Raw genomic sequence first — 12,621 nt, 5'->3', positions numbered from 1 at the left:
GTGTCAAAGGCTTTACGGAAATCCACAAAGCAGCAATATACCCTCTCCTTTCGTGATCTGGCCTCCTCTATGACACTCCTGAGTGTGAGTATGTGAGACCATGATCCATAGTCCCATGGTCTCGCGTGAAACCGGCCTGACCCTCTCCTCTGAGCCCTCTCATCTCTACGAACAGGCGGACGGACGCATCCAATACTGCTGCATAGATCTTGGACATCACATGTCCAATCATGATAGTCCTGTAGTTACTCGGGTCCATGGGATCCCCTGCCTTGTGGATGGGGGTGATGATGTTGAGTGTCCAAGTGCGGGGGAAGCCAAGGCAAACAGCGTCATTGAATAGCTTTGCTAGGATCAGGGCTAACATGTCGATCCCATATGTGATAAACTCAGTGCATAGCCCCTCGTGGTCCTTAGCTTGGTCATTGTGCAGTTTCAATGTCGCGTCCTTGACTCCCCCTCTGGTGAACAATGTGCAAGTGGTGGGGCGAGGTGTGTGTATGAGATCTGGAGTAGGCTGGAGTGGGACATCATAAAGATTGCGTGCATACGTGTGCCAAAGTCTCGTGTCGGTGAGGAGTGATGGAGACCTACGCTCAAGGAATCTCCGCCAAAATTCCTTAGAGTTGTTGCTGTACAAGATGTTCAGCAGCTCCTCCTCATTTCGACAAAGAAATGCCTGCTTCTTCTGACGTACGAGACGTCGGTACTTGGTACGCGTACCGTGTCTGGTGTGTGGGAGGTGACACCTAGTGTCAAGTCGGAGTTGTCGGCGAAAAGCCTTGCACTTCGCATCGTACCAGTTGTTGCAGGGTACAGAACCAAGAGGTGGTGGTCTAGTGGACCGTGTGGTGTGGGGAAAGACTTGGAGGGCAGCCTCGTGGAGTGTGCGACTAATCAAGGCAGCACGGTCCTCGATGAGTAGTATGTGATCGATGTAGGTTAAGGTAGGGGAGAGGTTGTGATCAAAGTGTATGTCGTGGTAGGTGCCGTGCGTCATATGTGGTGTGTGTGGTGTGGCGTGGCTAAGTGTGAGGTGGCGATAGTAAAGAATAGATATGTGTGATCAGCTCTTGGAGGGAGTGGTGCTACGGTGAAGTCGGTGATACATGAGGTGAAGGTAGGGGATCCCATGATGTAATCTACTACACTAGTGCCCCCCCCATGTGGGAAACAAGTAAAACCACCTAAGGAGGGCCATAGATCAAGCCCTCCGTTGTAGATGATGAGATCATGCATCCTACCCAGGTCTAGGAGCGCGTGTCCATATGGTGTAACAGGCCCGTGTCGGTCCGATGAGATCCTGGTCATACCTGCTCCGTCTAGGTCCATGTCTGGTAGCATGATAGAGTCGTCTTGGAAGTCCAGGAGTGGTGCGTGGTGCGTGCTCTTCGTCCTGGTGTTGAAGTCCCCAACAAGGAGAACTTCCCCGCGAGCTGAAAGGTCCAGGATATCCGGATGTAAGGGTGCATATGGTGATGTCTCACCCTCCTCTCGCGCAACTCTGGCGAAGTGGGATGTGTCTGGCGGGAAGTAGCATATTGCTATGAAAAGATCACGAGTATTAATGTCCTTTTGAGACCCTCAGGATCTATGGGACTGGTGACCACTATTAAATTAAATAGTGGTCCATTACACCCATTGAAATAAAGGTCTCCCAAATCTTTCTACATTGCGAGTATTTGTTGGACTATTTTGAAGACCAATGGGTCTATGAGACTGAAAAACTTGGAACAAACGAGCTATGGTGGTGGAGCTACTAAACGAGCATCCACACCAATGCAAATGCAAAAAATGCAGAATGTCAGTACTAAATCCTAAGTACAACATAGTCATGTCATGTCAGTAGTTGACTATCTCATCATCATCATCATTAGAAAGAAAGAAAGAAAGTTTATTAAAGTCTTCGGGAGACCGTGAAGGTCTATGAGACTAAAGATAACTGATACAATGAGCATAACGGTGGTGGTCTCAAAACGGACCAACCAACCGTTTCACCGTTTCTACAAGAAAAGAGGTTATGAAGGACTATGTGTCTAGTCCTGATACAAAAAATATGTGTCTACCTCCAGATGATACAAAGAAGAAGAAGGGGGGGACACAAAAAAAGTGGGGCAGAGGGGGGAGATACAGTATACATGTGCAGGTGGTGATCGTCAGAGACCAATCATAGAGGGGCCGTCAAATGGGAAGTCGAAAAAAACCCTGCGATAGATGATTGGCCTTTGACGTCACGCGGCCTAGTCGAGCTCGGTCGTCGGGGGCGGCGGGTGGCCCTGTGGATGAGGGCAACGGTAACCCCAGTGGGGCGGGCCGAGAGCAGAGACGAGATGTCATGGACCTGGATGTGTGAATCTGTCCGCTGACGCAGCTGTCGTGACTCTGGCTCTCGCTCACGTCCGCGTCGTCGGCTAGACTGAGAAGAGGTATCCTGTGGCTGAAAGAAGTCAGTGATAGGCCGCTGGATATCCTCACGCTATGTGTGCTGCTCGTGTCACCGTGCTCGGAGAGAAGTATCTCGATGGCGGGTCATCTCATGTAAGAAAGCGGCAAGGCATCGTTGATCCGGGAATTGTAGCATGTGTGAGAGGGAGCCGAATCCGTTGCGGAAGAGGCAGTGGTATCGGCCTCGAATGGCATAATAGATAGGACATTTGAAAGCAAAATGCTCCTCCGACTCGATCTCCTGTAAGTCGCAAAGTGGGCAAAGGCGGTCCTCTCGTGGGATACCCTCTGCGCATCCACTCTCGATCCGTAATCGGTGTGACGAGACCCTAAAATGACCGAGGGAGATCCGGAGCGCATGTGGTAGATGAAGTTGTGTGTAACCCGGAGGTGTGATGAAGCCCTCCTGTGAGATCTAGAGGCAGTGTCGGCGGTAGAAGTCGAGCTTCACAGGAAGCTCGGAGTGAAGAAACCATGTCCGCCAGGTGTGGAGCTGGAGCAGATCCGCCCGAATGAGCCGGTTGACCTCCTGGTCAGTGGGGGAGAGAGGAGATGGTGGAGCGTCGAGGCTGTACTGAAAAGGAGGCAACCGGTCTAAGTCGAGGCCCAGTCGGGTGAACCAACTGGAAAGACAACTATACCAGCATCGCTGGTCCCCATCAACGGATAAGGCCATAGAGGAGGATAGGGCTAACCAAGGTAGGCGGAGGCGACCGTCAGCGGAGGAGCCAAAATCCCTGACTCTGTGGAGGTAGGTGATAACCTGAAAAGCCGCATCAAGTTGTAGGGGTGAGGCGCCGAACTCTGCTAGAATGATCTGGTGTGGTACCGATGGTTTGCTACGGATCATCCGAGCAAACATCAATATCTGCAGGCGCTCAACTCAAGCCCACTCTGTGTCTGAAAGGTCGACTCCCCACCAAGGGCTACCATACATGCCTGCTGGGCGGACCAAAGAATCAAAAAGGAGAGACTTGGTCCGCGGGTCCTGGAAGTGGGAGTGGTAGCACTGTCGCTCCAGCCTGGCAAGAGCGGCGTATCCCCGGCTGATCCTGGCCTGCATGGCCGGGCGCATCGTGAAGATCGGGCCTGAGAAGACAACGCCCAAGTATGTATAGGAGTCAACTATCTCAACAGGGTCGCCGGCGAAGAGGAACTGCTCTCGGTGCATAGCGGGTCTGGAAGTGTTGAAGATCATCACCTTGGTTTTTCCAAGGTTGACCTTCAAGTCATGTGTATCACAGAATTGATGTCAACTGAGAGAGAGAGAGAGAGAGAGAGAGAGAGAGAGAGAGAGAGAGAGAGAGAGAGAGAGTTTATTAAAGTCTTCGAAAGACCGATGGGTCTATGAGACTGTGAAAATCCTGATACAACAAGTTGTGGTAGTGGAGCTACTAAATGAGCGTCCATACCAATGCAAAATGCAAAAATGCAAAATGGCAGTACTAAGTCCTAAGTACAACATAGTCATGTCGATGGTTGACTATATATCAATCTCAGCATCGTCATCAATATCATCATCATCATCGGCAGCAGCAAGATATCAGGATGGATGAGGTAGTGGAGGCTTGAAGTCGGCAATAGAGTGCTGTCGGCCACTCAGAGGTGCGACATTTTGGATGGGAGTTCGGTCGGGAGAGTCCAGGATTGGAATTTTGAACGTGTATGCCCTAGCGTGTAGACATCACCGCCTGGCCTTTTGGAGGAGGCTGTTAGAGTGTCTTCCGGATGTTGATTCTTGGATTGTTGGAGGGGACTTCAACAACTTGGAATTTGGTGAAGAGAAGAAGGGCGATGCCTCGTTCTCAGAGATGCCAGCAGCAGAGCGTAGTACCTGGGAGCAGTTCATTTTCATGATCAGTGGCAGAGATCCATGGAGAGAGCATGTTCATGATGCGTGGTTCTTTGATAGTGGTGATAGCAAGCACATCATTCTTGTCGGAAGTGATTCAGCTCATTAGAGCATACATCTCAGGGGGGCAGGGTCACGTGTGCCAGTAATGCATCATATATTGTGAAAGGTATTAGGCAAGTTGCTCTTGCTTCTATCTTTGGTGGTATTGCCACTCCTTGCCTTTGCCTTTGTTTTTATGATAGGCAGCAAAGGCTTGATCACTAGCCATAGAAGCATTGCGATTTGCACGACTTTGCTCCTCCTAAAGAAGAAGAGCAACCAGGTGGTCAAATGAGAAATGGTTGGCATTGCCACGTGCAACCAACCTCAATGTGGTAGCAAAGCCTTGATAAGAATCAGGCAACCCATCAAGGGTATTAGAAACAAGCTGAGAATCAGGCATAAAGCTTCAAGTCCTTCAATTGCTTGCGAAGATAGGCAACCCTTGCCTAATTTCGCACCTGATACAAGGATGCAAGCTGTTCCCATGCTTGCTTAGCTGTCTTGCAAGATCGGATATGAGGTTAATAACCCGTTTCACTGAAAGAGCAATCAAGGCATGTGCTTTGGCATTAGGACCATCCCTTTGAATCTACTCCTATGTAGGAGGCAAAGTACATGTAATAGTAGCTGCAGGTGCTCTAGAAGTAGCATCAGAACCATCACCTGAAGACCCATCACTTGAAGTAGCTCCAGAGGCGGTAGCTGTAGCACCAGAAGCTGTAGTATGTGTAGGCCTGTCCTCAGAACCTGAAACAATATGCCCTAAATTCTTGGCAACCAAAACATGTCCCATCATGTATGATCACATGGGATAATTGGTGCCATCAAGCTTGTCATCAGCCCCAAGCATTCCAAAAAGGTTGTCTTTGTTGCTAGCCATTGATGCAAATGGAGAAGCAGTACCACAATGGAGAAAGGCAAAGGAGAGATGCAGCTCTCAACTACAAGAGCTAGTACTGCACAAGCCTCAAGGCTTTCATTGCAAGAGTGCGATAACTTGACCTTCAATGCACCAGAGTGCATCAACAAGGCCCGAACACAAAGGGAGGTAGAGAGAGTTGCTCCAAAATTGAGATTCGGTGGTGTAAGGGACCTCAAACAAATACCAAATGCTACCGTACGGCAGTAAATACCTGCTGTCAATTTCGTGCAGTCAATAAATGCTTTGCTGGCAATTTCGAACAGTAGGACAGCATCAATAGATGCTTCAAAATACTGGCACAATTCTCGAGACAGGCCCGTACAACAATCCTCCTTCCATGCTCTCTAAGGTAACTAGTCATTGTTTTTCCAGATGACCCTTGAAAACCTTCCAAGAGCCTAAAGAAGAACTAGGACCTCTCTTCCACTTGGAACCTGCATATATTTGAAGCACAAGCTCATTCAAAATAGAGTCAGCCCGCATAACTGGCTAGCTATTGATCTCATCCTGCAAAATGGGGGGAACCCTACGTAATGCCTTCTTGAAGGCATCTTAATGTCTGTAGAAGAAAAGATCCTCCTAATTCTGTCCATCCAATCACTCCTAAAGAGGGAGTGCAAGACCCAATGCATCGAATAAAGAAATCTTTCCAAGGCTCATGAGATAAATTCCTTGACCACAAGCATGAAAAGCAATGCTTTTCACTAAACATTAGGATCAATAACGTTTGGGAATCCCTCATAGGTTGGAAGAATCAAGGTCCTCTAAGCCACTTGGGCTCTCGTATCTATGGACCATCAAGTCTGCTCTAGAGAAAGTTCTTGATATGCATCGTAAGCTTGAAATGAGTCCCTAGAGTGGCACCAACAAGGGCAAACACACTAGGTAGTGGCCAGCAACACCTAGTCGACAACTACTACTCTGGAGGCAAGATTTAGCTTGGCAGAACTCCCAAAAAGGAGTTTCTCCTGATACTGTCCGACACAGGAGCAAACTAATGTGTAGAAGAAATGCCTAGGCCAACTTGACAGCCCAAATATTGAACTAAGAGACCTCTTTGAACCCAAGGGAAGTTAAAATCCAAACCCCAGCCAGGAGAGTCCTTTTCATTGATCCAAAAGCCATTTGATTTATGCTATTGAAATGTAGTCCCTAGAGTGGCACCAACAAGAGAAAACAAACCAGGCATTGGCCAACAACACCTAGTTGACAACTACCATTGTAGAGGCAAGATCCAGCCTAGCCGAACTCCAAAAAAGGAGTTTCCTCTTGATACTCTCCAACACACAAACAAACTGCTGTGTAGAAGGAATGCCTGCCAACTTTACAGCCCAAATATTTAACTAAGGGACCTCTCTGGACCCAAGCGAAGCCAAAATCCAAACCCTAGCTAGGAGAGTCGTTTTCACTGATCCAAAAGCCATTGGATTTATGCTAATTAATCTATGTCCCTGCTGCAAGGCAAAACAAATCCAAATTTCTCTTGAAATCTGTAAGGGTTGAGGAGAGACATCCAAGTACACTACTGTGTCATGTACAATCTCACTGTCTAAAAGATTTCCATCTCACTTGAGGGAAGCCTTAAACCAAGGATTTCCGCTTGACATAGATCATTCAAGGAAGAGTTTTATAGCCTCTGCCACGAACAAATATAATAAGGGAGCAAGAGGGAATCCTTGACGGATTGATGGTAATTTGAAGCCTCTTTCCTCTAGCACCTCTGATAAGAACCAGACTGTGGGATCTTTTGTAAAGAGAGGGCACACCTCTGATCCATGAATCAGGGAAACCAAAATGCGGCAGCGTACCCTCCAAGAAACAACAATAAAGTACTATAATACATATGATATTCTCTGCAAGCAGTGCTTTAGGCTTTACATCTCTTAGTATTGTGAATTTATTCTGTCCCACCTAGGAGTTGCTAACTAGTTTAGGACTGAGCCAGTGAGGACTTGGCAACCCACCAATAGGAGGCTACGTACCAACCATGAGCTGCAATATTGGTTACAGTATGCCGTTGAGATAACCATGGGAAGCTAGTATGTAATTCCCTGAACATGTGTGTTTGGCATGTGTACACCACAAGTCTATTGATGCTTGACAACAAATGATCACATGGGTAGACATCTAAGATGTATCTAGAGCGTTTCGATGTATGAATGATCTTATCTTTGAGTACAAAATCTTATTGTCTGTTGGATATGAAGGCAAAGTCACCTAAGGCCAATCTTGCAATTTTCTGCAAAAAAGGTCAATCTTGCAATCAAATTCAGATATGGTATGCGCTTTTCAAAAGACAAACTGTGGTCAAAACTTGCAAGGTTCCACCACAAGGACGAAGACACCAACCTATGGACCTCAACACAAATCCTATCCATCCAGCATGTGCATACTTGGAAGCCTGTTATGAGAAAATAGCTTGAAAAGAATGCTTCTTCTGCCTAATTTGTCATTGGAGTTATTTTGAATGATTTGCTTGAGTGTAATCAACAAGTGTCAACTTATGAGACCCATGTGAAAATTGTGAACGAAACTTACATATGCATATGCATAAATTCATGCCCATAACTTTTTCCACTCATTTCACAATGTTATAATGGGTTTAGTTGTTTCATTTATGAGACTCTTAGTCCTTGTATATTATCAGTTGCCTTCAAACGATGTCTTGCTGTTTAAGTATAGAATCTCCCAAGTCATGAAACAGTTATCTCTTTAACGATGTATCTGTTTACCTTATGGGTAATTTGGCCCTGATATTTGGTTAATATTCTTGCTTTTATGATAGGCCTTGGAGTTGCTTTATATGCTGGGGCGCAATGTCCAAGAAGTGCAACCACATGTTATTTACTGCAGTATGTTTTTGAATGGATGCTCACATCTTGGTAGTACCTCCCATGCTGAAAAATGTTTGCGTTTGATGAAGGAAAAGGGTATCAAAGAGGATGAGCTAGTATATCTTGAACTGATGAAGGTGAGTGATTGGCCTTCTATTTTAGTTTCCTACATTTTTTCATGTTGACTGCAAATTTTGTTAAACTATATCAGCATTTTTTACAATCTTTAATGTTGCAGTCGTACTAGGAAGTTATTTGATTGAAGGCCAAAAAGACATATGAGTCCAAATAACAGGATACATCATAAGAGCACCACCCGTACAACCAGGAACTAGAAGTGAATAGTGCACCACTTAAGGTGTAACAAAATCCTATCATCTAGTGCGCATATGGTGTGGCAGAACAACAAACATACTTGAATACACTTTGTATACATCAGTTTTAGACTGAGAGTCTGTAGATAAAACAGGTTTAACTTTGATGTTTTTGAAGTCTGTGATAATCGCTCTTCCATCATGGTAAACAGCCCATTTCCCTGCTTTTCTAGCTTCCTTGACTTTCTCCAACCTCCTTGTTTCTACTTTAGTTGAGCTTGGGTAAGACCATTTGACATCTAGTCCTTGTGCCTTTCAATTTATTGCTTGTCTGAGAAACTCAATTTTATGTTCTTATGATTCAAATGTAACAATGACATGTTTACCCATGCATGTGTAGAAGCTTCCTTTGCTATGCCAATCGTCCTCCTGGGAGGCTTCCTATCTTGACATCGAGTGCCTTGTGCTCTCTCTCTCTCTCTCTCTCCCTTTGCCCAGCCTCTCCGCCGTACCCCTCTGCTAGCCCCTCCGCTCAGCCTCTCCGTTAGCCTCTCCCGCTAGCCCCTCAGCTCAGCTTCTCCGCCTCAGCCCCCCCTCACCCGCTCAGCCTCTCTCTCTCTCTCTCTCTCTCTCTCTCTCTCTCTCTCCCAGGATGGGCAAAATACTTCCAATTTGAAAATGAGTGCAACAATAGCAATACGAGAAGGTGGCAAGTACGAAATATGATCTTTGGGGCATATGTGATACATACAGTACTCTACGGAGTAGAGGTATGGGGTGGGAGTATATCTCCATCAACGTGGAATGAGATAGAGAAAATGCAAAAGTCTTTCATTAGGAGGCACCTGGGCATCAAGGCTACTACACCATACTCTTTGTTACTCCTAGAGACAGGATGTATACCCATAGAGCTACATGCTCTGAAGAGAGTACTCAGATACATCACAAAGGTCAAGTGCATGGATAATGAAAGGCTACCAAAGAGAGCATGGAAAGAAAGTCAGAAGCTTCAAAAGACAAACAAGGGCAAGATTTTGACATCCGGATGGGCACAGGACCTAAAAAAATGGTTCAAGAAGTGGGAAGTAGAAGAGTATTTAAACTACTCTTCAGAGGAGATTGATGAAGAGGCTTTTCATTATGACCTGCTGAATGCACTACACAGGAAATGGCAAACAGCAGAAAACAAAGATAAATTTGAGTACTATCGCACATATATCAACCCCGAATATTGGTCAATTTATACAGGAAGGGAGACAACAACGCAGAAGTACATATGTACACCTATAGCAGTGCATAAACGGAGGGCTTTAGCCTCACTTCGCACCCGATCACACCAGCTGCAAATAGAAACAGGGGGATGGAAAAAGATGCCAAGGGAGAGTAGAATATGCCAACTATGTGATCAAGGTATGGTTGAAACAGAAGAACACATGGTAATGATATGCCCTCACTATGCACACATTAGGGAAGAGTTCAATCACCTCCTTGAGGGACATAACAAACTGGCTGATTTGCTGCATAAAGGGTCACCTTCAGCTTTAGGAACATTTGTGTATAAGCTCTTCAAGCATAGGAATCCACCTGAATCCTAGAAGGTGGTTTCTCTTTCCACCCTCCCATCTTCGGGAGGAGCTTTCATGTACTTGTCATATTGTATTGCTCAGGTCCCATAGGCCGGTTTTGGTCTTCAGAGGACGATAATATATTCTTCTTCTTCTTCTTCTCTCTCTCTCTCTCTCTCTCTCCCCCCCCGCGTCCGTACAGCCCCATCCGTACCTCTCCGTCCGTACAGCCCGTCGCCCGTCAGCAGCCCGCCACCCGTCAGCCCTTCGCCTCAGCCAACAACAAACACACTAACTTTAACCCCGAGTTGGGCTAAACCCCCAACCCAACCCGGGGTTAGGTTCAGCTAGGGGGTTCAACAGACAACAAATTATGGACTGGCCTACCCTCTCCTCCAAGTCCCCCTCAACTCCTTCAACATCCATCAGGACTCGGTACTCTACCATTGCAGCAATGACAATCTTACCAACAAGAAGGCTCAAAACGACCCATCCCTGGGCAACATGATCAGATTTTCAATCTATAGCAAGCAATGAGAGAGCTGCGATTGGAATTGGCAGAAGTAAAGGCTCGATTTCACATTCTGGAAGGGCCTGGTAAGTAGGCAATAATTGATGAGGTTGTAAAATCTTGTAAGGATTTCCCCCCTAGCCCGCAGCTAGTCTCTACAGTCAAAGATCTTGTTCACATTGAAGTACAAACTGCTAAGAAGGAAGTGATTGTGGAAGTGGACACCAAAGGAAGTAAGTCTGATATTCAAGCAGAGATTAAAGAACACGAAGCTAGAAGTGAGAATGTGCTGAAGATTAGAATAGGGGGACTCCCAGAAGATTGGTACAAAGAGGAGGACACGTATAGTGAAATATCGACAAAGATCAAAGCAAGCTTGCCCAACATTGTGATGATGAGCAGGATGACGACGACTCCAGGCCAACTTCTACTATGCACTATAAAGATCATGCAATCCTTACACTGAAGTCAAAAGATATGCGGATCAAGCTCCTTCGACAATCTTACAAGCTGAAGGGTACCAAAGTATGGATAGCAGAGGAGCTTACACAGGCTCAACTCAAGAATAAGGCAATTGCATTAGCTAAAGTCAAGGCTGCTAGAAAGGATGGAAAATGGGCAGTTTACCGTGAAGCCGTAGCTCTAATCAGAGAGTTTAAATCAAAACCAAAAGACTCTTAGTCTTAAACTGATGTATGGCTGTTTACTCTTTCAGACTATCATGTAGGTACTCTAAATAAAGCTTTTGCACTCCTTGGGAGCTGCCATGAGCCCTCCCTAAAGCAAATGTTCTAGAGGGTTTCTTGCTGTCCCATAGACCTTTTGGTCTCCAGTGGATGTATTTGATTATGTATGATCAGACTTAGGATTCAGCACGGGTGATGATGCTCGTTTCAGTAGCTCCACCCTTACTGTGATTTGTATCAGGTTTTCTTTCAGTCTCATAGACCCATCAGTCTTCCGAAGACTCTAATAAAATTTCTTTCTTTCTCTCTCTCTCTCTCTCTCTCTCTCTCTCCAGGAGACGTACCAGGACTGCACCCTTGAGGGGCCAACAACGCTCTATTGCTGACCTCATGCCTCCACTGCCTCATCCATCCTGATGTCCTATTGCTGCTGTTGCTGATCATGATGATTATGATGATGTCGATGATGATGCTAAGATTAATATATAGTCGACTATCGACATAACTATGTTGTACTTAGGACTTAGTACTGCCATTTTGCATATTTTGCATTTTGCATTGGTGTGGATGCTCGTTTAGTAGCTCCACTACCACAGCTCATTGTATTAGGTTTTTCACAGTCTCATAGACCCATCGGTCTTCCGAAGACTTTAATAAACTTTCTTTCTTTCTTTCTCTCTCTCTCTTGCTGCCATGGCTGGCTCTAGTTTTGTCCATGAGTCTTGCAAATGGAGGGGACGAGAGAGGCTGGTATGCATAGACATGTAGGTGGTTAGAGAGATTGGGGCCCCACATGGATAGATTACCCCCCTTCTAGTACAACCTAGACGACCCATCTATCCTACTTGGGTACCACGAGGTCAACCAGGTCATTTGAAAGGATTTCTTACAGCTACACACATTCAGGTGCGGGTTGGAGCCGAGAGAGCTTCCAGTGAAGCTCATCTTCTACAGAGGTTGTTGCCTTTGCATCTATGAGGAGGGCTTCATTTTCCCGCTAGAGTACACTGAGATTCACTTACCGCACTCATTGAGGATCTCCATTGGGCAGTTTCGAGTATCATCACACCGACTCCGTATCGAGAGCGGACGAGCTGAGGGGATACCTAGGGAGTATTGCAGAGAGAGAGAGAGAGAGAGAGAGAGAGAGAGAGAGAGAGAGAGAGAGATTATTAAAGTCTACTAAAGACTGAAGGGTCTATGAGACTGAAAAAAAACCTGATACAATGAGCCAAAGGGTGGAGCCACTAAGCGAGCATCCTAACCCATGCTAGAAAACTGTGTGTAGACATAGTCAGTGATATCCTAGTACATGTCCACTATAAAACTATGCAACCATCCTGGCATCATCATCCTCATGTGGAGACACAGTGGGATCCAATAGAATACAATACAATAGGCATATAGAACATCAAAATACACCCAATGGCATGTTAGCATTATTATT

The 12,621-nt window shown here is 46.0% G+C and overlaps 1 protein-coding gene across 5 annotated transcripts in view; it reads left to right on the top strand.

Moving 5' to 3' along the window:
• The window catches only part of LOC147892651 (Tetratricopeptide repeat (TPR)-like superfamily protein), a 173,031-nt gene that overhangs the window by 95,909 nt on the left and 64,501 nt on the right, over positions 1 to 12,621 (top strand). For all 5 annotated transcript variants that reach the window (XM_087387653.1, XM_087387650.1, XM_087387651.1 and 2 more), the window contains one exon: positions 8,050 to 8,235. In XM_087387653.1, the coding sequence (XP_087243779.1) occupies positions 8,050 to 8,235 (186 nt within the window). The remainder of the gene's footprint in view (positions 1 to 8,049; positions 8,236 to 12,621) is intronic.

This window comes from Dipteris shenzhenensis, chromosome 16 (assembly GCF_047967505.1).
Source record: "Dipteris shenzhenensis isolate YYH24624 ecotype China chromosome 16, Dip_SZ_1.0, whole genome shotgun sequence".
Lineage (NCBI taxonomy): Eukaryota > Viridiplantae > Streptophyta > Polypodiopsida > Gleicheniales > Dipteridaceae > Dipteris > Dipteris shenzhenensis.
This window is presented reverse-complemented; position numbering and strand designations above follow the sequence as displayed.